The sequence below is a fragment of the Buteo buteo genome, chromosome 23 (assembly GCF_964188355.1).
Source record: "Buteo buteo chromosome 23, bButBut1.hap1.1, whole genome shotgun sequence".
NCBI lineage: Eukaryota > Metazoa > Chordata > Aves > Accipitriformes > Accipitridae > Buteo > Buteo buteo.
Genome location: NC_134193.1, coordinates 6,428,111 through 6,447,086, shown reverse-complemented (window position 1 = coordinate 6,447,086; position 18,976 = coordinate 6,428,111). Strand labels below are relative to the sequence as shown.

Genomic DNA, 18,976 nt, shown 5'->3' with positions numbered 1-18,976 from the left:
ATGAACAGTAATGAGTTTATGAATGAACGGGATTATACTCTCATGTTCAAACAAGAACCCTGAAGGAATAAAAGATGAAACAGCTGAAATAAGTTCTCACTGAGAACTGCTTTAGCACTAGAGGACAGGAGAGTGGCAAATACAACACCAACTTTTTAAAGTGTTCCCAGGGATGTCTATGGAGCCGTAAGAGCAGCACTTTCTTGTCCATACCAATAAAATAAGTAGAAATAATAAAAATGGAATGATGGAATAGCAATGCTAGACTGTGTAGGAAAATGTTGTGCCATTGCAACAACAATGTAGTGAATTTCAATGGGAGATCTTACTGTTTTAAATTAAAACCCTCTCTCCCTCTCATAACCACAGGCAGGTACCAAGGTAGGTGTCCATGTGGTCTGGACAGTGTTGCTTGCTGTGACATGGAGGATGACACCAGCTTCCACATTTTCCTCACATCTCCTGGGTGGTTCTGGTTTTGGCAACTACTTATTGGCTTTGAAAGTACCTTTTCATGCCCTTTAGGAGCTGACAGATTGATCTTTTGGCTGTCCATCCTTCCTCACTTGCATGAACCATCTGGATTTACTTACTATCCTTCCCCTTCTTATCTAGGTGTCTTGTGAATCCTACTTTGTCTTCCCACCATCATCTCTTAAAGGCCTGAGTTTTCATTTTAATCTGTTGCCTTTTTTTAGACTGACATTAGTTTCCTGAGCTGGAGGTCCTCAGTAGCTACAAATAGATGTGCTGGGATTTTGATGACCTGCTAATCCCGGTGCCATCAAATGCTGCCATTCTGACATTTCTCCTGCCCCTTGTTTCTTCTGCTGCTCCCATGGCTGTTCATCCTCTCTCCAGACTGGTCTTCTCTGTCCTATTACAATTCTCTCCAGACTGGTCTTCTCTGTCCTATTACAATTCTCTACAACCAAAGAAAAGTCTCTGCAGGTTCAGTTAAGACAAGACCTACCTCACAAATCCAGTAGCGCTTACGAAAGGAATTGGTGTCCCTGCAAACAGGGATCAATGCTCAATCATCTACCTGGACCTCCTTCACCATAGTTCTCCAGAAACTAGGCCGCTATCGCAAAAGAGGGACTGTCCTCAGCTGTATGAAAAGCTGGTTTAAAGAGAAGAAACAAAGGCTGACTCAACAGTCAGTTTCTCAATGAAAGGAAGAAGTCCCAGATACTCCTGTTGGAGCTTGTACTCTTCAATATTCACAACTTATTTAGAAAAGTGGGTGAAAAGCAAGATGTCAAAGTCTGCCAGTGGCACAGCTCTCAAGAACATTGAAAAATGCTTCAGAAGGTTCTCATTACACCAAATAACTGAGCAATAAAACAAATTATGAAATTCAGTGTACATGAATGAAAACCCTTGTGTTTCCATACGCAATAATGAGCTCTGAATGAGCTGTTATGTTCAAAGAGAACAGCAAATTTAGTAGATCAGTCCACAAAATACCAGCTCAATAGTAAAGAGCCCTGGAATATAAGAAATTATCAGGGAGGTATAGAGAGCAAAACAAAAACAAAAGACACTGTAACTCCATGATGCAATGACATTTTCATCATTGGATGATGATGATGTTCCATCCATCTGAAAAAGATTATGGTGGATCCAGAAAGCTATGGAGAAGGGTAACAAAAATGGTCAAACGTTTGAGATAGTTTCTCTTCAGAGGACACCTACACAGAATTTCCCAGTCTAGGAAAAGAAAGACTGCAGATTAAAAAAGTCTACAAAATCATTTTTTACTTGGACGTAGTGACTTGAGGCCTGGTTAAACTGACTTCAAAAAGTTAACAGAAAAATATAACACGCAAAGAAAAAAAAATCAAGGGGTATTAAACATAAAGATACCACATCTGTTTAAGAGCTGGAAAATGAGAAGTACCAGTGAAGTGTTGCATATGATCATAGAATCATAGCATCATAGAATCACAGTATCATAGACTAGTTTGGGTTGGAAGGAACCTTTAAAGCTCATCTAGTCCAACCCCCCCGCCATAAGCAAGGACATATTCAACTAGATCAGGTTGCTCAGAGCCCTGTCCAACCTGACCTTGAATATTTCCAGGGATGAGGCATCGACCACTGCTCTGGGCAACCTGTTTCAGTGTTTCGACACCCACATTGTAAAAAAATTCTTCCCTTATATCTAGTTTGAATCTACCCTCTCTTAGTTTAAAACCATTACCCCTTGTCCTATCACTACAGGCCCTGCTAAAAAAGTCTGTCCCCATCTTTCTTATAAGCCCCCTTCAAGTATTGAAAGGCTGCGGTAAGGTGTCCCCGGAGTATTCTCTTCTCCAGGCTGAACAACCCCAACTCTCTCAGCTTTTCCTCATAGGAGAGGTGTTCCAGCCCTCTGATCATTTTTGTGGTCATTTTTGTGATCATTATGTCTTTGTACTCTTTTCTAGGCATCCACTATTGGTCTCCAGTCTGATTTCTTTCCCCATGTTGATCTCTGCTGGAGAGACAATGATGAGCTGGATGGATCTTCAGACTAATCCAGCACTGACTACTTATGCTTTTATGTCCTGCTTTTGAAAGCAGTGCCATCTCCCTCTCCATTTGCCAGAAGCCGTCTTCGGACTGCACTGCTCTGTGCCTCCCAGATCCACAAGAGGAGGACAGCTAGGGCTCTGCCAAATTCAGCCTTGGTATATGCTCCCACTGCAAAGTGTGCCACTAGAAATCTGTCACAATTTATTCACTCAGATCACACACTGTAGCAAGTCCAGGGTCGGTTCCACACTGTCCAAAACAGTTTCACAGCTGAACCTGCACATCCCTGGTAACAAGTATCTGCACTTTAACTAATTTTCTAGTATTTCTGCACACCTCCACCCCAGCAGCTGACTGCTGGCTTGCCAGGAAGAAATGACCTGATGGGCTCTAGGGTACCTAGCTTCCAGGTGGCCTCTCAGGCTACATATGGTTGAGACACCATCCCTGGAGGTATTTAAAAGACATGTAGACATGGTGCTTAGGGACATGGTTTAGTGGTGGACTCAGCACTGTTAACTTTACGGTTGAACTCAATGATCTTAAGGGTTTTTTCCAATCTAAATGATTCTACAATTCTATAAATGGCTGGGACAGACCTCTGTGAAGATTCATGTTCGCATACAGAAATGCTGGTGCTGTGGTGGGTTGTCCTCTAGCTGAAAAGTAACATCTTTGCACATGGATAGTTCTGGCCAGATACTCCCAGTCACCAGGTTAGGCTGATGTTAGCAACTGGCCCAGTATCACTTTGCTTCCCAGACTGTTTTGTCCAGCACTCACTGCCACTTTTCCTCTTTGGATCCAGAAGTTCCTAAAAGGCCTGACGCTGATTCTTCCTGAATATCTGCTTGAAAGTAATATGTTTTAACTCATAGCCTAAATCCATGGTTTTCATATTGCTATGTACTTAACACAGCAAGCATGGTGCGTAACTGCAATGCCTTCTGCCAGCCCAGGCTGCACATAGGGATGGCTGCCAGTAACTTCCACTCCTGGGGCCACAGCCAGCATTCCCAGGACTCTAGTTTTTCTGTCACAGACAAACTCTTAACAGATCATAGGAGTTCAAGGATGAACAGTGCAGAAAAACAGAATCTGTGCTACAGATGATGTGTCTGGATGAGGAGCAGTTCCAACAACCCACAAGGTCCTTGGCTGTTGGAAGTCCCTTTGCTCCTGCTGTTGGCGCAGCCTTCCCACATCAGCACACCAAGGGGCCTCTCTTGGCTCTGTGATCCTTTCAACTTTGCGTTGATGTTGTTCCAAGAAAGGCATTTCTTTTCCTTCCATAGATGGCTTGGCTTTGTCTTTCTGAATTGCACCAAGTGTCTTCCATTACTAGATCGCAAGGAAATAGTCCATTCCCTTTTTTCCACCAAATCCTACTCATCACATTTCTTCAAAACCTTGCAGTGAGGATTCTTCTCCGAATGTTCAGTATCTCATCATTGCCTCTAGAGAAAACTCAGGCTAATGGACCACTTTGCTAGGGTAAAAGAGGTTCTGGAAGAAAGAAGGTGGTGTGTCTCAGAATGTCAAATCTGGAATCCTCCCAGCAAAAGGAGAGGGTAAGTGAACTCAGCTTCATTAATTTCTTTGGAGATTGTTGGAAAACAGAGGAAAGACTTCCGTCAGAAGACAGGATAGGTGAGTGACATCTGTTGGAAAAGTATCACAACAGGCGACTGCAGCACTAGATACAAAACACAAGGCTGCTTTTATCCCCTTTCTGTTTGCTGTCCCGTCATATTGGGACAGCATGGAATGGCGCTAATTTTCTTCATAGCAGCCCATGTGATGCTGTTTTGGATTTGTGAGGGAGACAATGTTGATAACACACCAGTGTTTTGGCTATTGCTGAACAGTGCTTGCACAACATCAAGGCTTTCTCTTTTTCTCTCTGCATCCCTCCCAGCAAGCAGGCTGGGGATGGACAAGTTGGGAATGGACATAGCCAGGACAGTTGCCCCAAACTGATCAAGGTGAATTCCATACCATATGATGTCATTCTCAGCAAATAAAAGCTTAACAAAAGGAGAAGGATGCAGGGACATTTATGGTTGCAGCATTTGTCTTCTCAAGTAAACACTATACACACTGAGACCCAGGAAATGGCTAAACATCTGCCTGCTGATAGGACATGGTGATTAGATTCCTTATTTTGCTTTGCCTGCATGCAGCTTTTGCTTAACTGTCTTTATCTCAATCCACAAGTCTTGCTTGTCTTCTATTTTCTCCCCATCCTGCAGGAGAGGGGAAGGAGTGAGCATCTGGGTAGGTGTTTGATAGATGGCCAAGGTCAAACCGTCACACCCACATACATGTGTGGAATATTCCCACTTTTCACACAAAATGATTGCCTCCTCACTACTGCTTATATTTGACAGGCAGGCTTGGCTAAATTTACACTTCTTCCATGCTTTCTGGAACAAGCACAGATAAGACTGCAGACATCCTGTTCACTGACATCATCGGCTGCTCAAAAAAATCATCTCCCATAAATTAGCCTCTTTGCTTTGCACATTTACCAATAAAGAACACACAACATCTGTGCACACCTGCTCCATAAGCAACTTGGCCTGTCAGGCTACAGGATGCAGGTCACTGGTCCAACCAACAGTCCTTTTCTCAGGCACCCAGCTGTCTTGCATATGCTCCTAGCTCTGCGATACTTGGGCTGCATGATAACGTAGGTCATGAGGCCCAATTCATGCACATCATTCTCTCCACTGTGCATCAGCCCTTCATTAGGTGTCTGTTGTCCTATGCTAAACTATGGGATTTCTGCCCCAAAACACTCACTCCACACACAGCGAACCCATGGATGCCCATGATAATATCATCCTTACTTGCCTGCTCTATCATGGGCACTTGCCTCTTATACAGCAATCTCAACCATTAAAGAGTTTAGGTCCATTATAAACTTTCTTCTTCGCCCACCATTGCGTTTTTGGTGTATCATCTTCTCCTACATTTGGTCTATCTCAAGCTATTCAGAGCAGGGACCATCTTTTTCTTCCCTTGGAAGAAAAAGCCTGTATCTCTAATCCACTTGAGATTTTCACGCTATCAAATTGCGTATTAATTATGAACATAGGGCTGATACAGTCTACTAGGCTCTCCAAAGATCTATCTCCAAAGCAACATCCTTCACCAAAACTCTATACATACACTAGGCATCCATGTGATAATAGAGAAAAACCTTACTGATGATAATTTGATTAAAATACAGAAAATAAGAATAGTTGCAAACAGTCTCTCATGAACAGAAATCAGCAATGGAGTTCTACAGGGATCAGTGATGTTGAATATAACCATAAATGGACAAGAAAAAGAACAATGACAAATTCTGTTCGCAAAAGTTATTCATGGCTGTAACAATAAGGACTGAAGAACTGCAGAAGGGCCTTACAAGATTCAATGACATGGACAACAGAGGGTAGTGAAAGGCACCCATACAACACATGACAGAATATGCTGGGAAAATATACTACAAAGATCTATAAAAATTATGATGGTAAAGACAGTTTGAGTGCACATTCTCTCCTACAATGCAGAACTAAGGTACCATCAAATTAAGGTAGCAAGAGACACGTTCAAATAAAGACTGAACAAATTAATGTAAAAGATACTCATCAAGAATTATTGAAGATACCACTCCCGGATAAAGAAATATGCCTTTTTTGCTTCAACAAGTTATTATTCAACATAATTCTGTTTAAAAAAAAAATGCACCTCCCCCCACAAAAAATAACCTCACAACCGAACTTCATTGCACAGCTGGCAAAAGGCCTTATAAAGGCTTACAATAATAACAGTAAGAGACACATAACTAGATAACTGTCAGCAGGGGTTTCTACTGCTTCCGTCTTCACATCTGTAAGAGGTTTTGTATAAATATCTGCATTATTACTGCCTAAAGTCTAACTCCAAGATCACTTAAATAGCATTTATTAAACACTGACCATTGACCTTTTATGACAATTGACAGTTCTCAGGAATTCACAAAAGTTGTCATGCACATTAGGAAAACAAAAAAATATCTACAATTTGGGTTTGCAATTTACATTCAGTTTCTAAGAGCTAGGCCATGGAATTCCAAAGTGGGAAAGTTTATTTGCTAGGACTAATACAGAAACCCCTCAATTCAAAATATAAAGAACAGACTAATAAAAATGCCTATCTGCATTCTTTGATACATATAATGTCCCAGAAGCAGAGTTTGATGGTCCAAGTCTTTTATTTCCGGTATTTAACAAGAAACCTATACTCTTCTAAATACACACATACTGTAAACCTCATTAAGATCTTCCATCTACCAGAAATATTCACATTTGTTTAAACAAGGAATTTCTTCTTGAAGTCACTGAAATGAAGATGAATATGGTCCAGATCACCAGCTTCAGTATTTCAGCTTTGCTGCATTTTTCTACGCATCTCTTCAAGTGCCGCTTCCCGTTCTCTTAAGAGCTGTTTAAGTCGTTTTATTTTTTCATCCCGTATTGTTTCATCCAAGTCTGGGGGAGTCAAAGGGAAAGCATCATCTCGGAAAGAACCTTCAAGAACTGAAGTATCACCTTCACAAGACACTAAAACTGGAATACTAAAGTCTGTAATGTCAGTATATTGAGAGTATGGGTCTTGCTCAGAGTCCCTCCCTAGAGACGATGTAACAAAGTCTGTGGAAATACTTTGCTGCGGTAAGACTGGTGGGGGTGAAACACTTCTGTTAAGTACACTGACACTTGAGCTGGTATTTTCTGAACTTGGACTTGTGGTTGATTTGACTGAAGTTTTCCTTCTCTTTCCACTGTCTGACAGTGGTGAGGATTTTATTTTTCTTTTCTTAGTCAAATCCTCTTCCAAATCCACAATTATCTGTACAGTCAAGAAACATACAAAATATACTTCTGTTAAATTGAGCATCATTCTACATTATAACATCATAGTTCACTAAGCGCAAATTACAAGTTATTTGTTGCAAGCTTCTTAGAATTACTATATGGAAGATGTTTCTTTTAGCAATTTGAGCAAACATACTTCCATATTCAATATTTTTCTAACAAAGATTCCCAATTAACAATTCCAGACCACTAAATTCCTTTTTTAGTCAACAGTGCACTTCTGCCTTTCCTCTGCATACCTATCACCTCCTGTGGTTGCTTGAGTTCTTTAACTGTAATGTAAGACAAAAACTTTCTATCTAGCTTGATGGGAAAATTCAAAACATAGAAGAAGAATTCATGCTTACATTTCCAAAAAGCTTAAACATTAGCAATAATGTCCATTACAAGAGTGCATTCCTGTCAGCTGTTTTGTTATTTAAATGTTAATGTACTTTACTAAGAGCACCCAGCAGATCTGCTCAAAGCAGGGCTCTTAACACAGAATTACTAAAACCTGAGAAAGCCTTTGACTGGGTAGAGTAGAATCATACAAAAGAAAACTTAGAACACTATGGCTGCACAGAACTACTTTGGATGGATAAAATGATTTTAATGCATTAAGATGGAAATCCTTATGTCGAGGGAACATTTCCAGAAGCACCCAAACAAGTTCCTAGCCAATGACAAAGGACTAAGTTTATAAAGACATCTCTAACTCTAAAGATTAGACAGGTACACAGGTAAATTTATTTTAATAAAACCACACATGACTAAGTGGGTACCCTTCTTTGGAAGTCAGCCACACCTAGTCATGTGAGTGATTGAAGTGCCTTGAAATAATGGCACTTGACTGATTTCAAACTCAAGGGTAAAGCCTCACAAAAAATTATTCTTCTATTATTCTGCTTACATCCATTGCACTACTGGATAAACATAATTGTTGCATAAGGCTAAATATAAATCAGGATACAGAGGTATGGTTTTTATTCCAATGAAGACTATCCCTTTGACTGTTCAGCCACCACTAGAGGGTCCAGTCTTCTTCAAAGCATTTGTTCTTCAAATTTCCTCCAGTGGAACCCAGAAAAGAGGACAAAAACTCTTAGATGGTACTCAAGTCGTACTGAAATCACACAACTCTGTTGTGGTACACAAACAAGTTGTAGGAACAATTCTCACAGGGACCATAACAATTACTGACTTGCTCTGGTGAATCCAGAGGTGGGAGGGTCCAAATAAACACGCAGCTCTGTATTGACTATACATATGCTGCTTTCTGAATGTGTTGCAGTACATGTTTTAGCACTGAAAAATTTCAAGATACCTTTTCTTCTTTAACACATTCCTGACGTTGACTTGTTATTTCCACATCTAACGATGAAGAACTGCAGGAGTCATTTTTCCTTTTCAAGCCGTTACTGGAAAAAAACCTTTCTTCTGGTTTCTCATAGGGGGTCCTTAATGGTATTCTTTTAAGGTACACTCTCTCCTCCTTAGAGAGACCAAATTTTTTCCTTAATTCCAAGTATTGTTTCCAACGTGGCTTCTCTTGGTGTTTGATTTTAATAACCTTTCCTGGTGAATCCATCTTTTCACACTGGATCTGAAATATAGAAACAGTGAGAGAGCCATCAATCACACTCTCTCACTCTCTCTCTCTTTCTCTCTCCATACATATAAACTAAAATCTAGTTACTAGAAAGACAGGTGAACATTTGTTTTGTCTGCCATTCTCCGAGAGTTACATTTAACACAGGTAAGCCAATTTTGAGAAATTATATACATATTATGATAGATCTAACTTTCTTATTGGCTATTTAAAACCCAAGAACCTTGTGGAACATCCAGAAAATGCACAGTCCAACTAGTAAACCACAGAAGTAAAAGAAACAAGGGAATCACCTATTCTAAAACTTTAAAGTAACAAAGGAAGATGACAGAAGATCAGACAGTGTCTTTACAGTGTCACTTTCAGACTGCCGAATGCATTTCATATTTGCATTGTGGCTGATAATACTAATAAAGAACTATTAGCCATCTCTTGTATCCAACTGCATTGGAACCTGAACTGTTTCTGATTCTTCAAGTTGAATCTCACATCAGTATGTCTGGCAATCCATGGGCTTGCAAATTTACAGACTAAAAGCAGCAAACATTTGATAATGCTATTTTTCACAGAGGTTAAAGCAAATAAGAATGCTAACACTCAGCATCACAGAGAACTGAAGAAAAAAAAGTCTATTTTAACCATTTTTTCAGGTGAGAAACAATCAAAAAAGAGAGCCTACAGTCTGTTGCAATGATTAAATGTCTAAAATTTGCACAAACATGCTTAGCTGACATTTCTCATCTGCCTCATCAACACAAGCAAGCATAAACTAGCTTCAGAATGATTTTTTTTTTATCTGGAGGCAAATTCATTCTGGCCTCTTGAGCAACTGAAAACTTGACCTACAAACCTTCATGGGTAGAGTTCATAGGATTTGAGGCTGAAGACTTTTTTACATATTTTTGACGTTATGATCTTAAAAGAATATGTAGGTCCAGCCTGAAGAGGGAATGCCATTAAAGGTCTCAAGAGTTTCTTCTGCCTGACATGAAACCATGAGTCAAAGGAGGTGGATCCCTCCCCACCATGGCATGAAAGGAAGGAAACACAGCTCCTGCCTTTGGCTGTCTGAGCTAGTGGATACTGAAGCTGACTTAGTGCAACACCAGTTTGTCTCTGGATGACAAACCCTGCTCTTCTACCTTGTTTTCCTCTTGTGTAGCTGCAAATGTTTCTACCTTACATCACACCTACAACACAGTCAATGGCTGTGCTGTGAGAATGTGGCATCAATAACATTAGAAAGCAGATAGCTGCCAGAGCTCAATGAACAACTTTCCTATAGTTTCAGTTGTTACCATCAATTTATCTTGTGAGGAAATAAAAAGTCATCTTCTGCCTGGCCCTTTCCTTTCTTTATGCATTTTCTCACTTGCATAGTGCAATTTTATTGGAAAAAAAAAAAAGATCATTTATTGATTAGAACCACACTTTAGACCAGCATTTCCAGTGACAGGATACCTAGTTACAAAAAATCTGTGAACTTATTAATAGCCATTTTAGTCAAATAGAACCAGGACCATATAACAGTTTAGCAGAGATGGAGATGGGCATGTTTATTGGAGAGAGTTACCTTTTGCCAGTCTTCACTGAAAGCACACTCTTGCTTAGACTGAGGTAAAACAGCACTTGCTGCTTTGGGGGAATCAATCTTTTCTTTGCCATTTTGGCATACATTTTCCTGTGTCCCTACTGCTGTAATAGGGGTCACTCCACTTGAAATGCTCTCGGTGAAGGGCAAACTCTTTCTCTGGTTTACAGTGGAATCCTGCTGATTAGCACTTGGTGTCACCAGAGCTGCAGGTGCAGATTTTAAATCATTTCTTAAGCCAGCTGGTGAAGAAATTTTTGAGTTTGTACATGGTTTTGGATCTTTCTGAGACAGCACCATTCCTTTGCTTTTTGACAATACAAGATTCACTACTTTATTGGTTATTTTAGTGACTGCAGTAGAATCAATTAGCTTGGATGTCTGCTTTTTAAGTGAAGCATCAGAAGAAGAAGATGCTTGTTTGTCAGCTTGGGCTGACAGAACATCAGAGCCTCTTTTGGTCAACAAATAGACTTTCCCATTGTACATGACCAGAGCATTATCTTTAATAGGTGTGATTTTTGTTTGGCTTCCACCAGGACCACTAGAACAGAGTGGTAAAATATTTGCAGAGTTAGCTTCTACATTCTTCATGTCTGACAAAGTTTTCAAGATCTTGGAAGCCATATTATTAGATGACTTTACAGGAATAAGGCAAGGCGCTGATGACTGTGGACTTTCTTGCACAATCCATTTCATTGGCGTTTGCTGACACTGCTGACCATCAGATGTTACTGTCTCAGGAGAACTATTTCCCTTTTGTGTAGCTGTCATTATTAATGTTTTTGAAACTTCTGTGGCAGGTTTTGGGCAAATGGCTTGCAAACGCTTGGGAAGTACTGTTTTCACTGTGTTCACTGGTGACACATATATAACAGTTGGGATTTTTGTACTGTCAGCTCCTCCAGACACATTTGTTGCTGCAGCTGCAAGTATTTTTTGCTGTATTGCAGGTGGTAAAAAAGAAGCTGGGACAGATTTCACTTCTGCATCAGCTGGTATCTGGAGGTGGTGGCCAGAGGGCAGTACTGGAGACTTCACAGTAACTGGAAGACTTTTTGTGTTTACCAACATGTATGCAGTGTTACTCTGGTTAGATGAACTTGTTACAGCAATGTTCTGCAAAGACAGTCTATCAACTGAAACACAACTGCTCTGGATGTTAGCAGCTGATTTTGGAATTAAGCTTTCTCTTTCAGAACCTGCCCTAACACTTTCCTGATTGTCTAATGTCCTTGTAAGAATAATCTTTCCAGGATTAGGAGACTGAAAAACAGGTATCTTAACAGATGAAGGTGCAGTAGTATTGGCAAGCTGTGTCTTAAAAGTAAGATGGACTGGACTAGAAATATTCGCTTTAGACTTATTTGGCATGGCTGAAGACTGAACTATTGGCACAAAGCTTCCAGAAGATTTAGAAATTGGAAGTAATTTCAGAAGGTTTTTTCCATCTGGTCCCGTCGTCTGAACTACTCGGTACATACAGCCTGCAATGCTTAACAAAGAAAAGATAAAAGAAAAAGAAAAACGAAAGATAGCATAAGTGAACACAGCATAGATATTTTAATTAATGTGCATCAGTGAATTGTATACCCAGCACTGCTACACCTTAGAAGCAGATTAACTACTGAAAAATGCCAGATCTAATCTTCAGGAGCTTCACTGGCAAAAATCATACTGATCTACTCAGTGTACATTTGGGGTTAGCATTTCAGAATACCACAGACTATCTGAAAATAATGTCCAACTTTTACATTACAGAGTAGCAAGAAATGGCATCCTTTTCAGATAAAAATAAGTTAAAAGACCCAAGAAAACACCTTACATTATCCTCCTCTTCTACTTACAGGGCCTTTCATTCTAAAAAAGAAAAACATTTTCTCCAAATTTCACAAAGAAGCCATATTTTTTGCTTTCCCATCTCCCTGTTACTATTAATATCCCTCCTTAGTGCTATGAAGCATGAATTTCAGGAAAGCTTCAGGAAAATACAGGCAGATTAGTTGCATGGCAAGATGGAAGCAGAACTTACTTCAGACACATACATACAAAAAAGAAATTAAGATGCAGAACACATTTACTTTGTGGAATAGGATGTAGGGTGACCAACTCCTATGCTTGCATCTCACCTGCCCGCTCATTCTTTAGGCAGATATAGACTACAAAGGTGGTCATCTTCAAAGAGATGAAAAAAACCCAAACTCAAATGCTATCAAGGTACATACATTTATGAGAACAGAAGTCTAAGCCTACGAAGGAAAAGGCTTCAAAAACAAGGAGGAATACACAGAAACAGCACCAGTGAAAACCGCAGAGTAAATATAAATTTTTTGCAGGTGAAGATAGGAACTCAAAACAGCAAACAGACAGAACCTTGTCAAACCAAAAGTTAGTTGTGACTCCTTCAAATGCCAAGATTTTTCAAGTCCATTGCAAGACAGAGAATCTTTCCCACTTCAAGTGAGTTTGCCCGAATGCAGGCATCTTCCCCAAAGAACTCTTGGACTTTCAGAATAATAATCTAATGCCCAAAGCACTGCAGAAGCAACATGGCATGTTGAGACATACATGATCAAAACAGAGCTTCCCTCACTAGTAAAGAAGAGACCAAATGAACTGGAAGTAGGTTTCATGGTCTTGACATCAGATCCAGAATGATTAAAAGCCAAAGCTGCCAACTCCGTCACCAAGAGCGTTCTAGCTTTGTCCCATTGACTTTCTACATCAATAAATGCATTGAGAACATGGACGTGAGATTATTTCCCAGTCCCAGTCCAGATGACATCAGTATTGTGTTCTGTTTACTGTCAAGTAGTTTTGAAACACTGGCATTTTTTCTGGCAGTGAAGCGTTACAGTTTGGGCTTCCAACTGAGCTTGGAACAGTGACTAGAGATATCATTCATGCGTCCCACCGTTGTATCTGCTCAAGAAGTCAGTCAAGACATTGCCTTTTCCCATCAAGTGAGAAGTCACAAGAATGCTCTTCACTCACAGAGTTGGAGAGTTCCTGCTAGTCTGAGGGGTCACATTCCCCTTGGTAGTCGACATAAATAACCATGCTATTGTCTGTCTAAAACATAAAGGCTTTAGACACGCAGAGCTTTCCTTGCTGCAACCTTAGAATTAACTCCTACATCCAATATTTTGGTACAATGCCTCATTTCTATGGCATACTGTGTGAAAAAGCAGACATTTACGTCATTTATCAGTGCAGTGGGCAAGAAGGTTTGCAACATTTTTGTTTTAAAAATAACATACTGAAAATGAAAACATGGGCAATATGCCACATAGTTCCTAGTGGAAGCTCCCATCAAAGGTTTTAGTCGTAAAGTGGAGATGGATGTTTTGGAATTAGAAATGGTAGTTGAGAAGGACTAGCACTGAAGGGTAATGATCTTACAGAAATATTTTTGCTTAAACAAAGAGCAACTAGAAATATTTGTATGTTTAAACTTAATTAAAGCAGAAAAGACTCACTTTTGGAGCCACTTTAAATCTCCTAGCTCTACTGATAATGCAGAATTAGGAAGACCAGCACTGAGCTCCTGGACAGCTTTTTACATCTGTATCTGTTACATGCTTCGAAGGCAAATACAGAAGAAAATTTTCAGCAAGTTCCACAGACATGGAACTGCTGAACCACTACAGCTTTTACAGAGCAAACAGGCACTTACCTCCACTCAAACTAACTAGCACTGCAAAAAGGCATCAAAGGGCAGAAGAAACCTCCAAAGAGGCACGGTCCTCCACCTGTCAAAGCAAGGGGATACCTCTAACTTTTGGGCAAGATGAGGGGGAGCAGATCAGAGAGAGAGTAAGCAAGAAAAACAGGGAGAGAAAGAGAGAGATGAGATGAGATAGAGGATGCATTTGCATATTTCCTTCAGCAGTAATGCCGGTTTCCAGTGCTCACCTCCATTTTTCTTGTTTCTACCTTGAGTCACTGTTGACATCCCTTTCAATGGACTTAAAAAAAAATGTTTTGACACTGTGCTACAAACAGGATCTTTTAAGAAGGCTGAGGAAGAAATCTCCTTTAAAAAATCCAGTTTGTCTGAACTCCAGATCATTCTGCTTTTCATGATTACAGAAGACAACCGCAGCTTTTTATCTTCGCACTTTATGCAAAAAGAGCAAGAAACCGCAAGATTACAGTTTCCTGGAAAATAACATTCTTTTACTTGAAACAAATAGCAGGTACTTACAGGATTGCAGAATTACAAAAAGCTAAATAGATAGACAAGAAAAAAGGAAAGGAAGTGTTCAGATGATATTGAGAAGTTGTATTCACACATATGTACTCAAAAACCTATGAAAGAAGAAGGAAAGATCACAGAATCATAGACTACTTTGGGTTGGAAGGAACCTTTAAAGCTCATCTAGTCCAACCCCCCCGCCATAAGCAAGGACATATTCAACTAGATCAGGCTGCTCAGAGCCCCGTCCAACCTGACCTTGAATATTTCCAGGGATGGGGCATCGACCACTGCTCTGGGCAACCTGTTTCAGTGTTTCAACACCCACATTGTAAAAAAATTCTTCCCTTATATCTAGTTTGAATCTACCCTCTCTTAGTTTAAAACCATTACCCCTTGTCCTATCACTACAGGCCCTGCTAAAAAAGTCTGTCCCCATCTTTCTTATAAGCCCCCTTCAAGTACTGAAAGGCTGCGGTAAGGTGTCCCCGGAGTATTCTCTTCTCCAGGCTGAACAACCCCAACTCTCTCAGCTTTTCCTCATAGGAGAGGTGTTCCAGTCCTCTGATCATTTTTGTGGCTCTCCTCTGGACCCACTCCAACAGAACCATGTCTTTCTTATGCTGAGGGCTCCAGAGCTGGACACAGTACTCCAAGTAGAGATGCCATTGTCAAAATTTTTAGATGCTTTTGCTATTTCACTTCACATTGTAAGTTGAAAATGCCTCACCATATATATCTCACATCAACAAAGACTTTTCCAGGTGATACAAAGAAATAACAAGGACTGACATTTCATGTTACTGAAATAAAATAAAGCATTTTCAGCTTTTTAATACATTATTGAGTGATGAAGAGGAGAGCTAGAAGCTATTTTATTTCACTCTGCAAGGCCACTGTTTCTTTGAACAATATGTTTTAAGAATTCCTTAAGTAGAGTGAAAAATCTTTCCTTCAGTATCCACCATTAAGACTGTCAGATTAATTTAGTTTAAGAACAGGCTAACTTCTTTTCCTAAAAAATAGTAAAAGAAATTCTGTAAATCATGCCAATTTGTACTTGGGGATTTTTCCCATAACTACTGAAGTAGAGTTTTCTTTCTGCTCTTCATCCTCCTTCACTTCCCTCCCCCACAAATATAAACCTCCTCAAATCTCATATATTAACACTTAGAAATACTTCTATTGTTATGATGCTTTTAGCATGGCCCAAGGCCTGAATATAAGACAGATCCCTGAACAGAACTTGAGCAAAAAAAACTCATGGAAGAAGAAAAAAAAAAAAAGTGGTAGACTGATAAAAATCTTACCTAATGACACCACAGAAACATTCAAATTCAGGTAGCCAGCTTTCTTTAAAAAAACAAACAAAACAAAAAAAAACACAACAAAACTGTGACATTCACAGAGGGAACTAGATGACATTTTTCTTGACAGAAAGAGGTCGTTATTTCTTTAGGTAAACAGTCTGCATGGCAATATTGAAAGCTTCCTAGTTAACAATGGAAATGGCACTAAGCAAGCTATGAAAGCAGAGATAACAGAAAGAAACAGAATTTATTTCTAACAAGCTAGAAAAATAAAAAGAATAGCCTACATTTCCCTCAGTTGAAACAGAATTCCTGTTTTCTTCACTTATATGATCACGCACACCAATCTTATTGTCTAAAGTTGTCATCCCATACTGCTTATCACTCTTACAAAGCAGCAGGCTCAAAGAACAAAATACTGAGTATTTAAAAATTCATCTTCCGTCTCTAATTTTTGCATTAACAAAAATACCCTCAGAATATTTTCAGTAAATAAAACCATTCGCCAAATCCATTCCAACCATCAGGGCATCCCAACACATTACTGCAACAGAAATCATGATCATGCCATCTACAAAATATATCAGTGGAGATAAAAAAGACAGAAGGACTGGCTTAAACTTCACTTAACACTTCAAAGTTGTCAGAAGAAACATTCCCTTTCGCTAGAAGCAAGCTACTTTTTAGTCTGCCTTTACTCCCAGCTATTACTTCAGAGACAACTTTCATCTTCTATGAATATGAATAAATCAAACAGGGACTACAAGCCGCTACAAACTTCAGAGAACCAACTTAATTTATTTTAATGGGTTAAGCTGAATCCAGGAAGCAGCAACATAACATTTATTATAAATTGGAAGCATACACCTAGGGACTAATCAAAATTAATTGACTGTAGTCTATATTTATTTTATACAGCTTTATCCCATCCAGATATTGCTGAATATTGTAATAAAATATGTTTTGTGATTATTTTGTTATATATTTTATTATTATTACCTGAAGGAAATCTGGAAATTTATGTTGAGTCTGCAGACGAAGCTAGAAACCCTGTCCAGAATTTAGGTCCAAGTCATTCCTAACAGCTTGGAGTTTTATTGTAACCCAGAAGGTTTCAACAATGGCAGAAGAAACGTTTTCTGTTTGACAATGAATTTGTACAGAAACTCCTTTGCCCACTGGGGAATACTCCTTGGAGTACGGATAATTATTCTAGGATGCGCTAACTGCCGGGAAACAGCCCCTGTGCTTTATTATAAACCACAGCTCTACCAAACAATGACCAGGTCCTCCTTCAGCCATAAAACCTTTGGCAGAATTGCAGAGAACATCAACAGCGCCAAAGCTACTTCCCACGGCCACAGCAACCCCGTGGCTCTAACGAGCTAACCCAAAACTCTTCACCGAACAGATGCAGCGATTGCACAATTCCAAAGAGACAAACAAAACGCATTGGGAGCCAAACCACGACTCAAGCAGTCGGCCCCTGCTGAGCTCCTGCCAGTTTAAAGCAGGAATGTAAACACGGAGTCTTGGGCAGCCTAGAAAATTTCCTCGGCATGATTAGAATCAGCATCATCCAGCTCACATCAGGTCTACGGTTGCGTGTTTATGTTGCAGTTGAATTAAGAGATTGGTTTAAAGCCGTTCTACTACTGCAAAAAGTTAAAATCCCTGCATCTCACATCCCGCTTCCTCTTCCCAATTTCCGGGCTGCCTCCGGCACAAGCCTAATCGCGCCGGGACTTCACCAGCCTCACGCAAACGCAAAGCCCTGACAACGAAGGAGCGAGTGACGTCGTGCCAAGAGAGCCGGGCGAGCGCACCGCGTGCCGGGGCGGAGGCGTGAAGAGCTGGGAGGGACGCCGGCGCGGCAGCAGGAGGAACACCCTCCGCCCGCTTCCCCCGCCCAGCCGCCCCAACGCCCCCGTCCTCCTCTTCGGCCTCTCGCCCTTCGCCGCCGGGAAAGGCGACGCTCCCCCCGGCCAACGCCCCAACACCCGCGACGCCTCGCCGCCTCCCCGCTGCGGGAAGCGGGCGGATGCCGGAGCCGGGCCCCTCCAACGCCGCCGCTTCGCACCCCGCTGGGCCCCGAGGCGCACCGGCGGGGCCCCGCCGAGGGCGGGAGCGAGGACGGCGGGACCGTACCTGGCGGGTCTCTCCCTGCTCGGCCGTGCCGGGCGCTCCCGAGCTGTCCGGGAGAACAGCGGCGCCGGGGCGGCGGCCCCGTCCGCCGAGGCGCTGCCCGCCTACCTCAGCCCGACGCCGGGAGGGGGCGAGCGCCGGCCCGCGCCGCTCCGCTCCGCCCGGGGCCCGGTACTCACAACTGCGTGGCGCTGCCCGGCCGCTCCTCTCGGCTCCGCGGGACCCCCAGCGGGCGGCTGGACATGGCGCGGCGGCGGGAGAGAGGAGAGGGACTGGGCCGCCCCCGCCGCGGGGGGCGCGAGCGCGGCACCGACCGGCGGCGGACAACGGCGGCGGCGGGCTTGGGGGGGGGCAGGGCGGGGCGCGGGCGGCGTGTCACTTCCGCTGGCCCCACCTCCCCACCCAGCCTCTCCTCCGCGCGGCCCCGCCGCCCGTAGCCCTCCGCCACCAATCGGCGGCCACTTCCGTCCCGGCTACTTCCGGGAGAGGGAGGAAGTGGAGCGCGGCGCCGCCGGGCGGCCGCAAATGGCGCAGCGAGTGAGTGGCGGCGAAGCTTCCGGCGGGTGCCGGAAGTAACTGGAGGCAGTGAGGGACTGCTTCCTGCTCGGCCGGGTTTGAGCTGGAAATGGCCGGTTTCGAGGCTGGAAATGGCCGGTTTCGTCGCCAGCGGTGGCCCCGATGGGGGGAGGGGGCAGCCCCGGGCCTGGCCTCCCC

At 42.0% G+C, this 18,976-nt stretch overlaps 1 protein-coding gene across 8 annotated transcripts; it reads right to left on the bottom strand.

Annotated features, from left to right (window-relative positions):
* Positions 1 to 6,458: 6,458 nt before the first annotated feature.
* LRIF1 (ligand dependent nuclear receptor interacting factor 1) lies at positions 6,459 to 18,644 on the bottom strand. Of its 8 annotated transcripts, none has more exons than XM_075055655.1 (5): positions 18,442 to 18,644; positions 16,118 to 16,156; positions 10,592 to 12,104; positions 8,734 to 9,012; positions 6,459 to 7,401 (listed from the first exon to the last, which is right to left on the bottom strand). In XM_075055655.1, exons 1-5 carry the CDS (start codon positions 18,504 to 18,506, stop codon positions 6,934 to 6,936), a joined length of 2,364 nt encoding a protein of 787 aa, XP_074911756.1. In that variant the 5' UTR covers positions 18,507 to 18,644; the 3' UTR covers positions 6,459 to 6,933. The 8 variants fall into 8 exon arrangements, with proteins under 8 accessions (XP_074911756.1, XP_074911762.1, XP_074911761.1 ...); XM_075055661.1 differs by lacking the exon at positions 16,118 to 16,156 and adding an exon at positions 14,286 to 14,361 and having other exon boundaries at positions 18,442 to 18,460; XM_075055660.1 differs by lacking the exon at positions 18,442 to 18,644 and adding an exon at positions 14,286 to 14,361 and having other exon boundaries at positions 16,118 to 17,100.
* Between the last annotated feature and the right edge of the window lie 332 nt (positions 18,645 to 18,976).